Below are 21,119 nucleotides of genomic sequence, written 5' to 3'. Positions count from 1 at the left end.
ACTGCTTAGCGTAAAACTAGCCAAAGCTTGGCTCAAGCTCGACTGTGCAGTGTGAAATTATCAAATTAATGCATACAAGTCCAGTAAACAAGCTTCCCATACAGCTCGAGCTCGATAACTAAAAAAGCTTTATTTGAGGTTCGGGCTCAACTATGCATTGTAAAACTAATACATACAAGCCCGTAACAAGGTACAACTTATTAAATACACAAGGCTCAACAACCCTAAACGATCTTCCCATATAACGCTCACGCTCGAAAACTAAACAAAATTTATTTAAGGCTCAGGTTGAGCTCGAGCTCGAAAAAGCTCAGCTCATCTCGAGTAGCTCGCAGCCGACTCAGTTCGTTTGCACCCCTATTTGCAGACAATAATTCACTCATACGACACTCGAGCTAGATAACTAATTGCCTATCAATATACTAATATTACAAAGGGTGATACAAATACATAAAAGTCCAAAAAAGAAACAAAACTTATAAAATACACAAGGCTTGTCATATACTTATAGCTCAACGAGCCTAAACGGCTTTCGATACAACACTCGATCTCAATAACTAAACCAGCTTTATGTGAGGCACGGGCTCGTCTTAAGTTCCACTGTGCAGTTTAAAACTAATAAATACAAGTCCGAAACAGGGTAAAACTTATTAAACACACAAGGGTCAACAACCCTAAACGAACTTCCCACACAACTAGGGGTGCAAATGAGCCGAGCTACTCGAGATCGGCTTGTTAAAAAGCTCGATCGAGATGAGCTTAATCGAGCCCGAGCTTGAGCCGGCTTGCGAGCCTAAACGATCCTGCCAGTTATATAATTTTTTTCAATATATATTTAATAATTATTAATTAATATATACAATGTTATGAAAAAATAAATAAAAATAACCAAATAATATATATTATTTTATACATAAAATTATAATAGAAAAAAATATATAATAACAGTTATAATTATATAAAAATAGTTGATATATAGTAAACGAGCCGAGCTCGAGCTCTGTGTAAGTTAAACGAGACGAGCTCGGGCTTGGCTCGTTTGCACCCCCATACAACGCACGAGCTCGAAAACTAAACAAAATGTATTTAAAGCTTAGGTTCCCCTCGAGCTCGAAAAAGCTCGGCTCATCTTGAGTAGCTCACGGCCGACTCGGTTCATTTACACCCCTAATTAAAAACAGTATTCCACCCGCACGAGAGCTCGATAACTAATTTCCTATCCCTAAATACTAATATCACAAAGGGACTAATCACCTAATTTCAGATCTATCAATATTCAATACACACACAAATATATTTATATAAAAAAACAATTAGGGTTTCAATTTTGAAACAACTCACATCCAATTGATTCTGAATGCTTTTCGGTCTCTTCCTCGGCTTCCGCGGCAGCCGGCGTTCGCCCATGTCTTCAAAATCCTTCTCCATCTCACGCCGCGAAAGCGGCACGCTAAACTTCGCCCTACCCTTCTCTCGTCTCTCAATCCCATTAATATTATTATTATTATTAGATGACGTGGTGGCTTTCAATTGGTGTTGTTCGGTTTCAAGCTCTTTCTTGAAATTGAGTATTGTTTTCTCCCAATTGGCTTCCATGTCGCCGTGCTTGGCTTTCAATTGGAGGACTAGGGTGTCGATTACTGCGGTGGATGGTGGCCAGAAGGTTGGTGGTTCGTCTGGGTTGGTTGTGGTGCATTTTGTTATGTTTAATTGGGGTGTTGGAGTGGATTTGTGAAGCATTGTTGTTGAATTGAAGTGGGTTTCAATGGTTTGATTGTGAATTGAATTGAATTGAATTGAATTGATTTGATTGAATCGGTTGGTTGACGGATGTGAAGTGAAGGTTGTGTTCGTCACGTTTATTACAGATAGGTTTTCCGGTGAAAGGCGTGTATATATTGGGGAGCCCAATAATAAGGTTATAAAGCCCATGAGTCACTCAAATAATAATAATAATAATAATAATAATATTTTAATAAATAATTAAATATAATTATTTGTTATGGTAAACACTTGTTAGTTGCCAACGAAGGATTTGAGCTACGTCATGCAAGGTGGTCAGTTTGAATCTTGTGGTCATTCTGGTTTTCGTTTCATTGTTAGTTACGCCAGAGAGTTTTGCTTTTGTGGTGGCATAATGACTGTCAGGTGGCAATCGACGGTATGGTTTCTCAAGGGCCCGTTAAGATAACATGGTCTGGCTAGTGTGGGCAATGGGGCTCTCCAAATTTGAGGAGTGCGATGTCTGATACACAAGAAAGTTGTCGTTAAAAAAAAGGTATATTGGTTTTTAATGATCCCAACTATTATCTTTTGGTCACTGCTGGTCCCAACTAATGAATTGGCTACTAAGGGGGTGTTTGGTACAGAGAATGGAAAAGGAGCGAAAATAGAAATGGAAATGGAATTGTAAAGAAAGAGAATTGGTATGGAGAATGAGAATCATTTCTCTTGTTTGGTACACGAGAAAATAACACAGAGAACTCTACCATACCCAACCCCACCTCCACCCAACCTGACACCACTCACCACCGCAGCCCCACCACCACAGCCCCACCACCACAGCACCACCACCACAGCCCCACACCACCACAGCCCTTTCTTCAACCACATCCCACCACCACCGGCTGCCGCCACCAAATCCCCTTCTTCAACCAAAGTACACAAGAAATTAAAAAGATTCAAATTTTTGGAACATAAGATATAGAAAAAGGAGGCTCAGATCTGTCATCACTGCCTCTTTGGAGATTTTGTGGTGGTGGTTGTGGTGGCGATGATGATGATGATAATCAGAAGCCACCTGCGACCACCACCGATTTCCACCACCACTGTCACCCACCTGCGACCACAATCACCCGACCATCTGAAAACCCTAACCTACCACGAACCACCACTTGAAACCCTAATCTCCGTTCACCCGTACCACCTGCAACCTACAACCGGTTACCATCTCTGTGTTCACCACTGCGAACGGCGGAGACGGGGTGGTGGTTGCAGACTTGGAGACGAGGTGGCGGTTGCAGACTTGGAGACGAGGTGGCGGCCGGAGACGGGGTGGTGGTCGGAGACGGGGTGGTGGCCGGAGACGAGGTGGTGACATGCTATGAGGAGGCTGCTGAGAAATGGATTTCTCTTTGTTTTAAAGAGAAATGGAATTCTCTAGTTTTAGAGAAATAGAAATGAAAAGTGGAAAACAAACAAAAGAAATATTTCTAATTCCATTTCTCCCCAATCAAATCCCTCTACCAAACACCCCCTTCCTAACTTTTAAAGTATTTGTTCCTAACGGTCCGCGACTAACAGAATCCTAACGTCGTTAATTTTAGGTCGCCGGAAAAACGGTTTTGGCCGGAAAACTCAAATTTTTCCCGAAAACTCAACATTTTCGTCCCAAACATCTTGGTAACTTCGTATCAGACCTTTAGGAACCATTTTCTAGTAAAAGCCCCAATTACTGAGGCCGCCGGAAACCTTAGAACCATCGTCGGAATTGGTTGATGGTGCTCAAGTGGTGGTAGTTGGTTAGTGGTGAGTTAATTGGCGGTGGTTGCGGTGTTCAGATGGTGTTAGTCGCAACAAATTTGAATTTTCCGGGCCAAAACGTTCCCGACGACCTGAAACTAACGACGTTAGGATTATGTTAGTCGAGGACCATTAGAAACAAATACTTTAAAAGTTGGGACCATCAGTAGCCAATTCATTAGTTGAGACCAACAGTGATAAAAAGGCAATAATTGGGACCATTAAAAACCAATATACTAAAAAAAAGGATGTTAGCGAGATGGTGGTGAAGTGGTAAGAAAGAGACTCTGTGTTCCATGTGACAACAGGTTCGATTTCTGCTCCATGCATTTAGTTTTGCACTAGGGTGATGATGGAAGACTAGGTGAGTAGGTGACATTCACTAGTTGAATCCTCGAACTGAACAGGTTTTATCTCACCGCACCGTCGTGCCTTCGGGCGAGTGTTCACGGGTGTTGCCCTTGGATAAAAGTTTTTCCTGAATCAAAAGATGAGTGTATCCCGATGTGTTGAATTTATCCAGTGACACATTTGGAGAATTCGTTGGTCGTTCAAGAAAAAAAAACACTTCCTAGATGTGACAGGAACTCCACTGATATCGGTTTGTTATGGCATAGGTACAGTCCCTTATGGTTACAGTATAGTATATTAGTATGCATACGCTATAGCAACCGTTAAATAAATACTAAAAATAAATTCATAATATACCTAAATGATTTGTAAATTTTCATGTTTATTAAATCTAGTTATTACCATTTTAAAGAGAAGATTAAAAAAATGAAAATCGCCATAACATGTACATGTATTTGCTTTTGTGTTAAATAACGCTAGTTATATATTAAAAAGATATATTTTTTTTCTTCTAAACAACGTTTTGTCTTTGCGATAAGGCGATGGAATTAACAATTATCAATCACCAACACTAGAGTTCGAGCCCTAATATATAATTCAATCTTTCATTAGTTTGCTGCTAAGATTCAAACACAAAACCAACCTATAAGGAAATCCTTAACGGAAGACTATTGACCACATATGGCATCAAAAATAGTCATTAGCACACGTTAACGTTAACACCTAGCGTTAAATCTCTTTATCCATCTCTAAACTCGTCATATATATCAACCTTTCGCTGCAAATTACACATTAAAGCCAAAACACACACACCACCGTCCGCCTGAGCAATTTCAAACCCAACTGAATCTGTATATTCATGGTGTTTTCTGGTAACAAAAATGACAGCAAACACATACAACAATCAAAGAAACAGCACATGGAGAATTCGTATATTCATGGCCCCCGTTACAAATGGTTTAAAAATCATCTTTGGTTGGTTCTAAGTTTGTAGTGTGTATTGATTATGGTATTGGTATTGGACTATTGTATGGTTTGTTGTTGATTCATGCTCAAATTAAAGGGAAAGATGAGCCTAAAAACTTTGACCTTGAAGGATTTTTGATGTTGCCTTGTGGAGAAAGTCTTGGAACATTCTTCTATTGTCTAAACCCCATCCTCAGCTAACAGTTGGCATCATCTCTTTGAATGCTTAAAACGAAACGAGAATCAGGTTCTTTAACAAAGCAAAACAACTAATCCGAATATGTTTGTCTTTTCAAATAACTTAATGGTCATTTTCATCGTGAGTATGTTTTTATTATAACTTGAACACTTATTCATCGCGTTTATATAACCGGCCTAAAAATTGAAGGCCTTATTCAAGTTGGGGCCTAAAGCCTTATTCATTATCTTTATTTCACTTCGAGATGAAACTTTTCTTTTTAAAAAATAATTAATAATTCCTATATGAAAATCAAATATAAATCAATTTACTTTAAGTATCAAATCACCAACGCTAATGTAAATTAGCCCTTGCTAAAAAAATATACAATAAAATTTCGATTAATGTAACATTTCAATTTGATTCAACAATCTTATCTTTATAAAATGATATAAATAATATATACATGATATAAATATGCATAATTTGACAATATTTATTTTGAAACTACTAATTAATTCATATTTCGTTATAAAAACTAATATAATGTAAGCATGTAACCTTTAATTTTTAGGTTTCAACTTCAAATGGTTTGGGGCTTGGATGATGGGCAAATTGGGGCTAAATAGAAATTTTGGGTTATACCATGCACTTCCAATGTGGACAGGGTGGTGCGTGACGGTGGGCCTAGAGTCACTTTCTTTAGGCCTTGTATCCGCCTCTGCTCACACAAGTCTTTAATATTATTATCATAAAGTCATTCTGTACGTTCGGCAAAATACTAATTGGTGGCTGGTAACTGGTAACTGGTAGCTAGAAGCTCGTAGCTGGTAGCTAGAAGCTATAGCTTTTAGATATATTTAAGTGTTTGGCAGAGTAGCTGGAGCTTTTAATAAAATGTATAAATGACCAAAATGGGCATAACTAAAAAACAATAATATTAATTGTAATTATTTTGGAAGGTTATTTGAGTAATTAAAAAACTAAAAGCTTGTAGCTTTTTCTAAACGCTACTAGTTGGAACTTTAAGCTTTAAGCCTTTTCTCATGACCTAAAAGATTCAAGCTCCTTCAATCAAACAAGTCTTTTAATTGAGTATGAGCTTTTTCTTAAAAACTTGAAGCTTGAAGCCTCTAAAAGCTAAATCTAAACAAAATTATAAGTCCTGTCTCTCACATTAATACTAAGTAAAGAAAAGAACTAACACGAACAAATGTTTTAAATGTGTCAAAGCAAAGTCTGCTCAATGTTCTTATCCAATTTTAATTCAATAAGTTGGCAATAATAAATAGTCTTTAAAAAATTAATATAATCAAAATACATGAACGTGAATGATGCGTCTTAAAAAAAACAAAGAAAAACATATGAAATAGTTTGTGTTAATTTAAAATCTTTAAAAAGTTAAATGATTTTATCATTATTATGTAGTAGTTTTTCAAATAATGTTTCCATGGTTTCATCCAATTATAGTTAAGAGATATTTTTTTTCTCAAATTCAACATTTTAATATACGTATATGCTAACAAGTGGAAAGTATGTTGTTTTTAAAAATAAGATATTATTGAAGAGCTTTTACGTGAGAAAAAAAAAATAAGGCATGCTAATATTTATGTGCAAAAGAATGTTAAAAGAAATTTTACGAGAAAAGACAAACAATATTGACTTTTTATGATATTTTCCAATGTAATTTGCTGAATTGAAATAATTAATTTTTCTAAAGTGGGTGTGTGATTTTTACTTATACCATTAGGCCTTTGCGGCCCACCTTTTTTAGGCCCAAACCAATCCAGTTTCCTTTATAAATAGAAAATATCGAACCCTACTTCACCTCAAAATCATAAAAACCCTAATTTTCATTTTGTTAATGTCTTCAGTGCCCACTAGAGCCGTGTTGTGCCGCCAACCCTGGCTAATAATGTTTGTTTGCCGATGCAGGGTGAAAACAAGCGATGTCATCTCAGAGTAAGTCACTATTTAATTCTTGTTTTGTAACTTATAATTCCTTACTTGTTCTTTTAAATTGCGTTTGCTAATATAGCAAACTTTCCACTTTATTACCAATGGATCATCATTACTTCTAACCGATTTCATTATGAAGGAACCAAGGAAAGCATATTCACAACATGTTGATTGCTCATAGTAGTGTAACACGCATCTTGTGCCCTTAAATGCCCTTGGTAAGATTAAACTTTCTAATATTAACAAATTTCAATTTAACAATCTCTTAGATCTCTTGCACTATGTTCACCCATTCATAAAACTGAGAAAATAAATACTCAAACTAACTCATTTACAACTATCATCTCATGACAGACACGACTACAACTACAAGTGTTACAAATCAATTCAGCCTCAGGACCCTCCTCTCGGCTCGCCATGAACTCTTGACACCCATCAAACACGTAAATATGAGCCGTGTTAGAGAAATTTTTTCGGCACTTTCCATACCTTATTAAGACAACAACGTGGGGTGATGAAGTAGTCGAATTGGAAGGTGATCCACTAGTTATCGACACCGTCTTCTTTATCTTCATTTTCATAAAGAGGTAATTATACACGGTTATTTGTTGCAATGTTGTAATAATTATCTTGAACGAACTTAGTTTGGTTTATATAGAGTTTTTATTGTTCTCAAAGTTAATACAAATTAATTATTGGAGTAACCATACAAATCATATTATACATACATACACACATATTTATATATATAGTTACGTTAATCCAAGATGAACTTCTTACTACGTGAAGAGATTTCAACCACTATATCATTTAATCAACAATCAAAATTATAGAACATTTAAGGTACGAATTAATTAGAATTAATTAGGTAAAGGTAGCATTAAATTTATTTTTGTCTATGTTGTAGTATCTTCCCTTTTAATTAAATGGAACAAAATGAGTAACAATGTAAGTTGTTATTATTTATTTGTTTTGGTTTTATTATTAATTATTTGATAAAAACAAATATACAAATATATATTATTAAATGATCAAATGATCTGGTGATGGTTGAGAACTTGAGATCTCTTCTCTCACTTTGCGTAGTAAGAAGTTCCTCCCCGATTAACATAACTATCTATAAATAAACATGGAATCGAGGGTTCGTGTATAAAATAATCTTAACATAAAAACGTAGGAAACAATACCAATTTATCAAAAATTAAAACCTAGAAAGCAATACAAACTACAATACCAATATACATAAGAAATGCCTTATAATTACCAAGAAAAAAAATCTAATAATAACAAAAGAATCAGAATCAGCAACCAAATATAACAACAAATAATTATAACATCAAAAGAAAAAAAACATAATAATAACAACAAAGTATAAATCATTAAATAATTATAACGTCTTATAATCATAAATCATTTAATACGAGCAAAAAATAACAGTAAACACTTATAAAACAAATCAGATAACAACAAATTGGTTATCACTGTTTTCATATTAACTGATCTTGAAACTATAGACAAATATATATGTGTAATATAATTTTTATGGTTACTCGAGTAATTAATGTGCATTTACTTTGAAAACAATAAAAACTCTATATAAACCAAACTAAGTTCGTTTAAGACAACTATTACAACATTGCAACAAATAATCGCGTAGAACTACTGGTTTATGATAATGGCCGGAGATAAAGAAGACGGTGTCGATGACTGGAGGATTGCCTTCTTATTTAACTACTTTATAATCCGACATTGAATGTTATTTAGTCGAGGGATATTTTGGGAATCTGGAGTTTACTCTTGGGATATTTAGGGGTCTGGTGTTTACTCTATTTCATCAGATGAGGAAGTGATATCACAATTGGTCTTGGCATTACAAAATTGCATTATATAAAGATTCATAGGGTATTGTGGAGTGGTGCCAAATTGAATTTGTTATCCATAATTGTGAATTGATACTCAAAACTGACATTGATTTGCTAAAAGAATATGTATTTTAACCTCACCCACATTTAAAAACTAAATGCTGCTAAAAAAAAAGGTTACTATCTATCAATTGATTAGTTATTTAAAAGTATAAGTCACTCACTACTTTTTTTGTTGCCACTATTTGTTATTTATATGAAGTAAACTTTCGTTTTTTTTTTCTTTGTAATTTTTTTTTTGTCTCCGTCTACCCAAATTATTATCTAACTAGTGTTTTATTCGGCGCTTTACGCCGGACAGGGCAGATAGCGCGTCTGGTAGGTCGGATATGTTTATGTACCCGTCGTTTTACACGGTGGTACACTAATGTGGGTTCGGTTTGTTAGCATATGAAAAGTTCAAATATTTAAAATGACATTTATTTGGTCGATAAAACCCGGGCATTAGCAAAACCCAAGCCATAGTCATAAAACACTAACAAATTATAATTATAACTATTATAATAATAATAATTTTCCTAATAATTATAATTTATTTGGAGTATCTAAATAACAAAGCAAATAATATATTTTGAGTACACCAACATAACAAAGCAAATACAGCGGTTATACTAAGCTAACTGAAATAAAAAAATAGGTCCCATGCTTCAAACCAGATTTGAACGTGCGCCCGTTCAACCAGTGTTTTAACAAATAGATCATCAACAATTAAACCTGAACATCATATTGGTTAACCTCCCAAATAATATATCTAAAAGTCTGTATCTAAATAACCAAGCAAATAATATATTTGGAGTACACCTACATAACAAAGCAAATACAGCTGTTATACTAACTGAAATAAAAAATATTTCCTCTGCTTCAAACCAGATTCGAGCGTGCGCCCGTCTAAACAAATAGAGCATCAACAATCAAACCAGAACATCATATTGGTTAACCTCCCAAATGATATATCTAAAAGTCAAAACAGCAAGCTAAACTTTGTGGCACCGACCACCACTTTTACTCTATATAGATAATAGGTTATGCCTCATTTTAAGTTTTTAACCAAAGACTGAAAGACATACACTCTATTGATGCCATAAACTGCTCTTTTTAATGACTTAAATTTTTCAAAATGGCCATTATTAACCGAATAAGTTCTTATTATTGTGCATCCATTACTTAGTGTTCTTTGATTTTGTTTTCTTAATGCATATATATGCTCAAATTTCAAATTACGATACTCTTATTAGAGAGACTTAAATAATCACGCTTAGAGAGACCTACTTTCAAAACAAGCAGACCACAACATGGTAAACAAGATGTGGGCGGACATGCAAAATTCAGCTTTTAGATGAACGAAGGAATTAAAGTTCGTACGAATGTTTATATGGACTGTCTGGTGTCATTTTTGGCCTAGCAAAATTCAATTCAGAATATTGATTTTCCTGACACAAACTTGACGTGGTTGTTAACAAAACATGCTCTCTCCGCAGCGTGCGACGGGCAAAATCCTAGTTCAGTAATTAATTTCTCATACCACTACAAAAAATGATGTTACGGCTTAGAGCACTCACATTCTCTCCACCAAATTTCGTGAGTGAGGTTTTCATCATATAAGTTCCTAAGTAAATATCAGTTGAATAGGTTCATATATAAGGAATGGTTAAATAAGTTCATAAATAGCATACAATAGTTCATGTATAATCAGTAGTAAAATAGGTTCATAAATGAAACAGTCGAAAAAGTTCATGTGTAAATTCGTAGATATTCACAACAAATTAGTAGGACAGCAAGTGTTTTAATAAACAATTTAATACTAAATCAGGTAAACAATTAGATAATTAAGTTTAAGTAGATAGTCAAGTTGGTAAAAAGGGAAAAAAAATAGAGGAGCAAGTACTTATAATAAAAATGATCAAGTTCTTTGTTAAACAATTCAGTAGACAAATACTTTGATGAGCAGTTAGATAATTAAGATAATGATGAAAAGGGAGAAATTGTTAGCAATAGAACAAAAACAAACAATACCGAGTAAAGTGCCACTGATAAGAGCATTCATAGCCTATGGGATTTTGCAAATTATAAGGTGAGGTTATTAGTAGAAGAATGGGAAAAGTTACAGATTTTTTTGTAAACTTGGGATAGTTTGTTTGCCCTCATTTATTTTTTTAATATCTGTCAAAATTAGTTGTGAATAGAGGAGAGAAAAATGCAATAATAAATATACGAAAAAGAACTATTTAATTGAACATGAGAGAATTGATTGACCTATGATGGCGGTTAATGTTTGTTTTAAAGTTTTGCTTGAGGGCAGGCAAAAGATAAGTGTGGGGATGTGATGTTCGGTTTATTTGTATATAGTTTTGTTCGTTAATCTAGTCGTTTTAGTTATTTAGTTTAGGAACTTTGATACTTCATACGTGTTCTTTGTATTTCAGGTCACAGGTACTTAACGCGATTAATTTGGACCTGTACGAGCATGGGATGAAGACCCGGGATGTCCAGCACGCAAACCAAGATGGAGAATAGAAGTTGCGGAGTGAAGCCACCCATCGCGTATCGCGATGGGTATTGAAGACGCGATGCCATTAAATTATTTTAAATGAGTTGACATTTGGTCCATCGCGTATCACGATGGACCAGGGAAGAGGACCATCGCGTATCACGATGGGTCCCACAATCGGGAAAGTTAGGGTTTTTCATTATATTACGTTTGGATGACCCAACTCGAGATGATTCAGCTCAGGCAGTTTCTAAAGCAGTAAAAGGAGAAAACCTTCATTCATATCCATCTCAAGGCCATAGACATGATTCATATCACTCAAATCGAAGACCGAGAGATGTCGAGGCATGGCTAGATCCTTTGAGTCATATCCGGAATGTATAGTTTGTAATCTTTCAGTTATTTTCTCATGTACTAGAACAACTAATTGTAATTGTCTTTGTGTTAATCTATGAGTATTGATGTTTAGTATGTCCATGTATTCGGTCGATTTAGGTTTTTGTCGATCAGAACGATTAGTTTGTCGGTTGCTATAATAATTGCTTATAGGGTTGTGTTAACTATTTAATTGCAAGGAAGCATACAATTGTCCTTAGTTGAACCACACTGGCAGGGACCGTTTGATAACCAGTGTCGTGTGTTAGCGATTGTGGATGCCTAAGGTTTAGCTCGTAATCAATATTTAATTGACACAGGATAATTAAACTGTTAGGTTGCATGAGAATACTATTAATTGCTTACTTGAATTTCCAGGTGTGATTTGCTTTGTTTGACTGAATATTTGTTTAAGTTGTTTGTTTGATATTATAACCAAATCAATTGCTAGTGTGATCAACACTTTGACTGGTTTACTTCATAATGTTAGGAATTTGTTTCACATTACACTGACCACATACTCCTCGTGGTTCGACACCATACTTACCCCTAACTAGCTTAAGGTGATTAGGACACTGATTTAATTGTTTTTGACTAGATAGCAACAGTCTAGCATCATTGCCCACCCTTCAAAACTTTCAGATTTTTCTCCATAATTTTTCCAGCATGGTTATTAATACGATACGATATTTCAGAAACTTTGACTCCAACATCCGCGATTAGGGAGACAAACCTAATACACATCCAACCGTTGAAATTGGTCTCACTAAGCACCAATAGCATAGCAGCGCAACCCAAGAAATGTATTATCTGTTTACTTTCGGGACAAACTACAAATCCTAGTGTTATATCCTGTTTACTTTGACTCACGTTGGCTGCTGTAAACTCAACCAGTTGTCCAAGCATCGCCTCCGACGCGCCTTTTTTCTTCAAGTTGCATAATTTTGACCTTCTCGAGAAAGGAAACAATATGGCATAATATTACCTTTACATTACGTTCTAGTGTCCCTTAGTACACACGACCCTTATAACACCGTTGTGTCTAAGACAGAAACTCACACGGTTTTTCAAATGCCTCGTGTATAGGTAATCAAAGCGGTTGAGATGAACATGAAAGAGTGTATTAGCGACAGATTGCTTTAATAACAGTAAACCTCGTGTTCCAATGCATTACAGGTTGCTTTTCCATAATATTTTCCATCTTTAAAGCATACATGGGGATAAAGTATATCATCTTGATGTTGCACCGTACACTACTCAGATATAAGGATACTTCCTTCTTGAGTTCGTCATATTTTTATTTATAGCATGAAGGCGTAGTTTCATTCAGCTACAAAATTTTGAATTTAATAACAGAAATTAAAACAATTAAAATCTCAAAAAATGCAGTTGAGTTACCTTATTAATACAACATACATTGCTTTTTACACCTATGGTGTACGATGGCAACGAATGTTCATTCCATGGATCTCTTCTAATTTTCGTTGCGAAGTTGCGAGCGGAGTCGATGACCAATAGTGAATCATCATCTTGAAAGATACCTGTAGGGGTATGGTACTAAAACCCGGTTCTACGACCCTAAATCTATTATGTTTGGCTTATTTTATCATATGGGCTAATACATTTGTTTTTGGGCCGAGGGGGTTTTGTGGAGGTAACCCTAACTGGGCTAGGCCCATTAGGGTACCATGATGGTGGCCATGAGACTCTATATAAGGAGGTCTCCACCTCCTTATCATGGGTCATGCTCAGTAAGAGCCACCACCACTTTTTGTGTCTGTGAACAAGAGATCTTCAAGATCATCTTAGCGGTCACCTCCACACCCCCAGAAAAGCCATCGCAGGTCTCACAGTTGCAGGTCGCCGGCGCTGCCGTAGAGGAAGAAGATCAAGAAGTGGTTCGTTCATCTCGAAAATCCGTGGAAGCATCGGCATGGATCAGGTAAGATTCATTTCGTGTTTCGACAGTAGTAAAAAAAATAAAACTCGTAACATAGACATTATCTCCACTCTCTCTTTCCTCTAGCATTGGTCTAACTAGACTATACACCAAGTGAGTTGTCATGTCTCTGTGTTGTTGTTCACCATACCTGATCGATGTTAGAAGAGATGAAAAATTGAAAATATTATTTAAAAAATAAATATTAGCTTGTTAAAAACATGTTTGTAATTTATTGAAAAGAAATATTAGCCCTAAACATAACATTCCCCTTCTCTTATATTAATTATCATGCTTGCTAAAAACTACCACATTTTTTTTACATTCTATAGGCCATAGGGGTATCATCCCAAAACAACAAAAATGGGAAATAAAATATCTCCCCTAATCGTACCAAAGAATATCTCTTGAATAATACAGTAATGGTCCCAAGGAGAGACAGTTAGAGGTCATTGTTATAATAGATCCCACGATCGTACCAAACATGGTATTCTTGAAAGGGAAACGAAATGGTTCCATTGAGGACCATCTCTACCATAGCACTATTAGTAGATGTGATTGGTGTTAATATAAATATGTAAACCAAAGCTAATATAAGAAATAATTTACACCATTATTGTATGTTTTTACTCTCTTATGTTACTCTCACCTTATTCTCATAATATACTCTCGATAAGGCGTGTATCGTCCTATTTTCATAATGGTTGATATTTGCTTCAACATGTTCAATGTCTAACCTTATTTTGTATTTCAGAGGGTGACAATAGTCATTTTAGTTCCATTAAAATCCAGGAAATTCATAGTCACGGGTAGACTGGTTGATGGAATCGACAAATACAAGCTCATTTCCTTTACGAAGTCAAGGATAGTACCTAGAATTATTATCCCTACTTGAGTACTAGGAGTTCCAAGTGCAATTATACTATTATTGCTACCCTTAATTATGTAGAAAATGCTGTTTTGGTATTGTCGAAACACGAAATGAATCTTACCTGATCCATGACGATGCTTCCACGGATTTTCGAGATGAACGAACCACGTCTTGATCTTCTTCCTCTACGGCAGCGCCGGCGACCTGCAACTGTGAGACCTGCGATGGCTTTTCTGGGGGTGTGGAGGTGACCGCTAAGATGATCTTGAAGATCTCTTGTTCACAGACACAAAAAGTGGTGGTGGCTCTTACTGAGCATGACCCATGATAAGGAGGTGGAGACCTCCTTATATAGAGTCTCATGGCCACCATCATGGTACCCTAATGGGCCTAGCCCAGTTAGGGTTACCTCCACAAAACCCCCTCGGCCCAAAAACAAATGTATTAGCCCATATGATAAAATAAGCCAAACATAATAGATTTAGGGTCGTAGAACCGGGTTTTAGTACCATACCCCTACAAGCCCCCCCAAGTCCAGTGTTGCTCCTGGGCGCGCAAGCGTCTAGGTGGAGCGCTGGACTTTATAAGGTGTGAGGCGATTTTTTCCCTTTTCTTTGGCTTTGTCTTTATTGTCTGAGTTTTGGGAGGTTTTCTCCATGATGGTGACTAGCTGTAAAAATAATGAAGCCTGCGCGCGAGGCGGCTTACGAGCTATAATAATAGAGCCTGCGCGAGTGGCGACTTACGAGCTATAATAATAACGAAGCTTGCGCGCATGGCGACTTATGAGCTGTAATAGTAATGAAGCTAGCGCGAGAGGCGACTTACGAGCTAAAATAATAATGAAGCTGGCGCGAGAAGCGACTTACGAGCCTGTAGAATAATGAGAGCCTGCGCGCATGGCGACTTACGAGCTGTAATAATAAAGAAGCTGGCGCGCGAGGCGACTTACGAGCTGTAATAATAAAGAAGCTGGCGCGCGAGGCGACTTACGAGCTGTAATAATAAAGAAGTTGGCGCGCGAGGCGACTTACGAGCTTGTAGAATAATGAAGCTGGCGCGTGAGGCGGCTTACGAGCTTGTAGAATAATGAAGCTGGCGCGTGAGGCGGTTTACAAGCTGTAAAATAATAAAGAAGCTGGCGCGCGAGGCGGCTTACAAGCTGTAAAATAATAAAGAAGCTGGCGCGCGAGGCGACTTACGAGCTTGTAGAATATTGAAGTCTGCGCGCGAGAGGCGTCTTACGAGCTAAGAATAATAAAAGCCTGCGCGCGAGAGGCGTCTTACGAGCTTTGAGAATAATAATGCCTGCGCGCGAGGCGTCTTATGAGCTAAGAATAATAAAAGCCTGCGCGCGAGAGGCGTCTTACGAGCTTTGAGAATAATAATAGCTTGCGCGCGAGGCGTCTTATGAGCTGTGTGAATAATAAAGGCCTGCGCGTGAGGCGACTTACGGGCTGTAAGAATAATAACAGCTTGCGCGCGAGGCGTCTTATGAGCTGTGTGAATAATAAAGGTCTGCGCGTGAGGCGACTTACGGGCTGTAAGAATAATAACAGCTTGCGCGCGAGGCTTCTTATGAGCTGTGTGAATAATAAAGCCTGCGCGTGAGGCGACTTACGGGCTGTAAGAATAATAACAGCTTGCGCGCGAGGCGTCTTATGAGCTGTGTGAATAATAAAGCCAGCGCGTGAGGCGACTTACGGGCTGTAAGAATAATAACAGCTTGCGCGCGAGGCGTCTTATGAGCTGTAAATAATAAAGGCCTGCGCGTGAGGTGACTTACGGGCTGTAAGAATAATAACAGCTTGCGCGCGAGGCGTCTTATGAGCTGTGTGAATAATAAAGCCTGCGCGTGAGGCGACTTACGGGCTGTAAGAATAATAACAGCCTGCGCGCGAGGCGTCTTATGAGCTGTGTGAATAATAAAGCCTGCGCGTGAGGCGACTTACGGGCTGTAAGAATAATAACAGCTTGCGCGCGAGGCGTCTTATGAGCTGTGAATAATAAAGCCAGCGCGTGAGGCGACTTACGGGCTGTAAGAATAATAACAGCTTGCGCGCGAGGCGTCTTATGAGCTGTGAATAATAAAGCCAGCGCGTGAGGCGACTTACGGGCTGTAAGAATAATAACAGCTTGCGCGCGAGGCGTCTTATGAGCTGTGAATAATAAAGGCCTGCGCGTGAGGCGACTTACGGGCTACTTTATGTCACGCGCCACGTGCAGATGTTGCATGCACGTGCGCGTAGACTTTGTTTTTGTGTTATGCGCCACGCGCAGATGTTGCGTGTGCGTGAGTGTAGACTGTGACATGTGCGAGCATGTGATGCGTAAGCATGTGATGCGTAAGCATGTGTAATATGCGTGAGCATATGTGATGCGTGAGCATATGTGATGCTTGAGCATCTGTGGTGCCTGAGCATATGATGCCTGAGCATGTGATGCATGAGCATATGTGATATGCGTGAGCATATGTGATATGCGCCATGCGCATAGGTTTTGGCTTTGTGCCTTCATAATGTCTTGATTTCAAGCCTCTTGTCTATATCTTGTGGGTTGACCCGCCTCGCTCGGTGTTGAGGCAGGTACATACCTCTTCATGAAGTTTGGCGTGTAGCCACATGGGATCTTAGGAGGATTCCCAACCTTGAAGTTTGGCGCGTAGCCATATGGGATATTAGGAGGATTCCCAACCTTGAAGTTTGGCGCGTAGCCATATGGGATATTAGGAGGATTCCCAACCTTGAAGTTTGGCACGTAGCCATATGGGATATTAGGAGGATTCCCAACCTTGGCGCGTAGCCATATGGGATATTAGGAGGATTCCCAACCTTGAAGTTTGGCGCGTAGCCATATGGGATATTAGGAGGATTCCCAACCTTGAAGTTTGGCGCGTAGCCATATGGGATATTAGGAGGATTCCCAACCTTGAAGTTTGGCGTGTAGCCATATGGGATATTAGGAGGATTCCCAACCTTGAAGTTTGGCGCGTAGCCTTATGGGATATTAGGAGGATTCCCAACCTTGGCGCGTAGCCATATGGGATATTAGGAGGATTCCCAACCTTGAAGTTTGGCGCGTAGCCATATGGGATATTAGGAGGATTCCCAACCTTGAAGTTTGGCGCGTAGCCTGATGCGCGCATGCACGGCGATAGAGTGGTGACTCGCAAGTGCGTGTGCATGGCGGAGGTCTCTTGCGCAAAACCCAGATGGTGATTTCCGCGGCGGCACATGCACGGCTGCGGAGTGAGAACCCCCGGGCGTGCGTACATGGCGGCGGAGGTCTAGTAACTTCTGGATCTGCAATTTAAGAGTCAGATCTGCAACTTTAGACCTAAAATCCAGGTCTGTAATCTAGACCTAGATCTGTAAATCAGATCTGGGCAGCTCTGAAGATTCGGAGCAGATTTAAAGCCATCACAGATTCGGAGATCCTGAATCACAGGCTCACAGATTCGGAGATCTGATCATTCGAATCACGGATTTTCCTTCTTGCCCAGATCTGGAAGCCTCTTTTTAGATCTATGGATCTTTTTGAGCTTTAAATAGAACAAGCTTTGAAGCCTTTCTCTGTAAACTTCCAGATCTGCGTTTTTCTTGGGAGAGATCTGACAGCCGAGATGAAGATCGAAGGGCAGTTCGTTGCCGTCCCACGGATGGCGCCAATGTCGAAACACGAAATGAATCTTACCTGATTCATGACGATGCTTCCACGGATTTTCGAGATGAACGAACCACGTCTTGATCTTCTTCCTCTACGGCAGCGCCGGCGACCTGCAACTGTGAGACCTGCGATGGCTTTTCTGGGGGTGTGGAGGTGACCGCTAAGATGATCTTGAAGATCTCTTGTTCACAGACACAAAAAGTGGTGGTGGCTCTTACTGAGCATGACCCATGATAAGGAGGTGGAGACCTCCTTATATAGAGTCTCATGGCCACCATCATGGTACCCTAATGGGCCTAGCCCAGTTAGGGTTACCTCCACAAAACCCCCTCGGCCCAAAAACAAATGTATTAGCCCATATGATAAAATAAGCCAAACATAATAGATTTAGGGTCGTAGAACCGGGTTTTAGTACCATACCCCTACACTCTCCATGAACACAATTGACATACCCCATTGCCCAAGTTCGAATTCCTTTTACATTAGCGCAAGTGCATAAAACCCTAAACCCTATGAAAAACCTTCTGACCGCTTCATCAACTATTAAATCCTTCTGATTTCTTTCCAACTATTCATGTATCTATCAAATAAAAACACCAGATGTAAACATATATATCGAAATCCAACATTAAAAGTTGATGTCATATATTACTCAAAATTTAGGTTTGAGAAATGGAAATCCTGAGTTTAAGTTCCACAGACGGCAAAGATTAGCGTTAAAAAAAACACTCAAAATTGAAAATCCTATTTCGGCATTTTAGGTAAATAGTAAATACCAATCCCATAAATATATTTCTTGAATACATAAAATAATCTACATGCGACAAAGAATCTTTCCCATATATTAAACTGTCCCATTCCAACTCTTAACTATTTGACTTCAACTCAAATTACCATTCTACCCTTTCCTTATATCATGCCTATAAATCACACCTTCTCTCATCACACCACATTTTCATTCTCATTTTCATTTTCACCACCCAAACACCATGGCTGTTGATGTTTACACCAGCCCAAGACTCTCATTCTCAAACGATCTCACCGACCCGGAATCCGACCCGACCCGACCCGACGACCTCCTCTTATCACCCACTTTTGATTTCGATTTTCGAACCTCAAATCTCACTCCAGCTGATGAACTCTTCTCCAATGGTAAAATCCTACCCACCCAAATCAAAAACCCGGATAATAATATCCACAATATCCACACTATCCAAAACCCGGATAACAATATCCAAAACCCGGATAGCAAAACCAAAAAACGACTTAAAGAGCTAATTGAAGACCAGGATCCGGATCAAGAACCCGAACCCGAGAAACCATCACCCAAATCATCATTCTGGCAATTCAGACGAAGTGCAAGTTTAAATTGTGACAACTCAAAGAACTCAAAGGGGTTGTTTGGATCATTGTCTAAGAGTTTAGCTAGGAGTAATTCAACCGGGTCAGCATTTAACCCGAAACCCAATTCGGGTCAGAAGACGGTTGAGAAGTCAAAGGAGTCGATGTTTTTAAGAAGGTGTTCGAGTTTAAGTCAACCGAGTAATAATTCGCATGTTTACTACAGTTTTCGGAACTCGAATAAGGAGTCTAGAACCGGGATAAGGATTATCCCGATTCTGAATGTTCCACCGGCTTATAATATTTCTAAAGGGTCGATTAATTTTTTTGGATTTGGGTTTTGTAATGGGAAGATTAAAAAGAAGACAAGATCATAAGAGCTGGTTGTGTTTTATTTGTTGTTTGATGTAATTTTTGTTGTGTTTAGTTGTAAATATGTTTTAGTTGTCATATAATATTAGGTTATATTGAGAGAATGAAATGATTTGATTCGGAGTATAAAGTTTGTAAGATGTTATAATATTTGTTATTAAAGTGTTCATAAATTGTTGAAACCGACTGAACAATCTAACAAGTCGGATAGTTTGAGGTTTAGCGGTTTGATTTACAGTTTAGTTTTAGCGGGTGTGCTGGTATAGCGGTTGAGTCTGGTTTGGAATTTGGAACTGGTGTAAATTGAACAAGGTGTTTAATTTATATTATAGTAGAATTTGGGACCCTATATAAAACTACAAACGCCGAAGCCTGGTACACCGGGTGTTTTTTTTTTGGTATTTAAGTTTGAAATCTCCGGAAAAACACTACTAGCTTTCCTCCTGCTTAAGCGCTACAACATGTTGTGAACCTATATTTACTGGTTGGATACCGACTAGCGATTAATCGGGATTTATAAGCTTTCATCGAGATTAATTGGATTGAAATTTTATATGTGATTTTTCAAATGCATATACATACCAAATTTTATATATAAATTTTAATTATATCTGATTTTGAATAAATAGCGATTAATCGGCGAATTTGATAACCTGTTTAAGTTGGTTTGTCGTTGCAGATATTTAGTGGTTTATTCCAAAATTTTACTAAACTAATAGAACAGGATAGTCAAGTTAACACGTCTCATATTTGATCTAACATGCTGTAACAAAATTGGAATTAATATTATTGAAGTTACCTTTTTTAAAATGTGGGAATTATAATAATAATGAAACCTACCCATGATATTAGATAATTAGTATGATTGAACCGCGATTTTTAAAGTGGAATAATTGTTGTAGTACCTAACCGAAAGCTTAAGTTATAATTCAATTTGCAAAATAACTAATATATTAGCCGTGTGTAATGAGGCGAAACACACACAATTTTGGGACGATACGTGGCACGAACGCCCCTCTCCCCCGCAATAAGTTGTGGGGGGACATATATTTGTCGTCGTCATATTTGATGGACTGGTGACATGGCGACCAAGTATTGGGGGTGGGGTGATTTGTGAGCTACAGCATCACCTCTTGGGCTACATATCGCCCCTTTGGCCAGGTGTCACC

The 21,119-nt window shown here is 38.0% G+C and overlaps 1 protein-coding gene across 1 annotated transcript; it reads left to right on the top strand.

Moving 5' to 3' along the window:
* Window positions 1–19,226: 19,226 nt before the first annotated feature.
* LOC143572777 (uncharacterized) lies at window positions 19,227–19,955 on the top strand. The gene has a single exon (XM_077057836.1). The coding sequence runs from the start codon at window positions 19,227–19,229 to the stop codon at window positions 19,953–19,955; it is 729 nt and encodes a 242-aa protein (XP_076913951.1).
* Window positions 19,956–21,119: the final 1,164 nt, after the last annotated feature.

Source organism: Bidens hawaiensis, unplaced genomic scaffold (assembly GCF_021521415.1).
Source record: "Bidens hawaiensis isolate Kalapana, Puna unplaced genomic scaffold, B.hawaiensis_p1.1 tig00001382_1, whole genome shotgun sequence".
Classification (NCBI taxonomy): domain Eukaryota; kingdom Viridiplantae; phylum Streptophyta; class Magnoliopsida; order Asterales; family Asteraceae; genus Bidens; species Bidens hawaiensis.
Note: the sequence above shows the minus strand (reverse complement) of the source record. Positions and strands in the feature narration are given on the sequence as shown.

Excerpts from the sequence above, each read along its gene's own strand:
- LOC143572777 (XM_077057836.1), top strand. The coding sequence starts at position 19,227 with ATGGCTGTTGATGTTTACACCAGCCCAAGACTCTCATTCTCAAACGAT.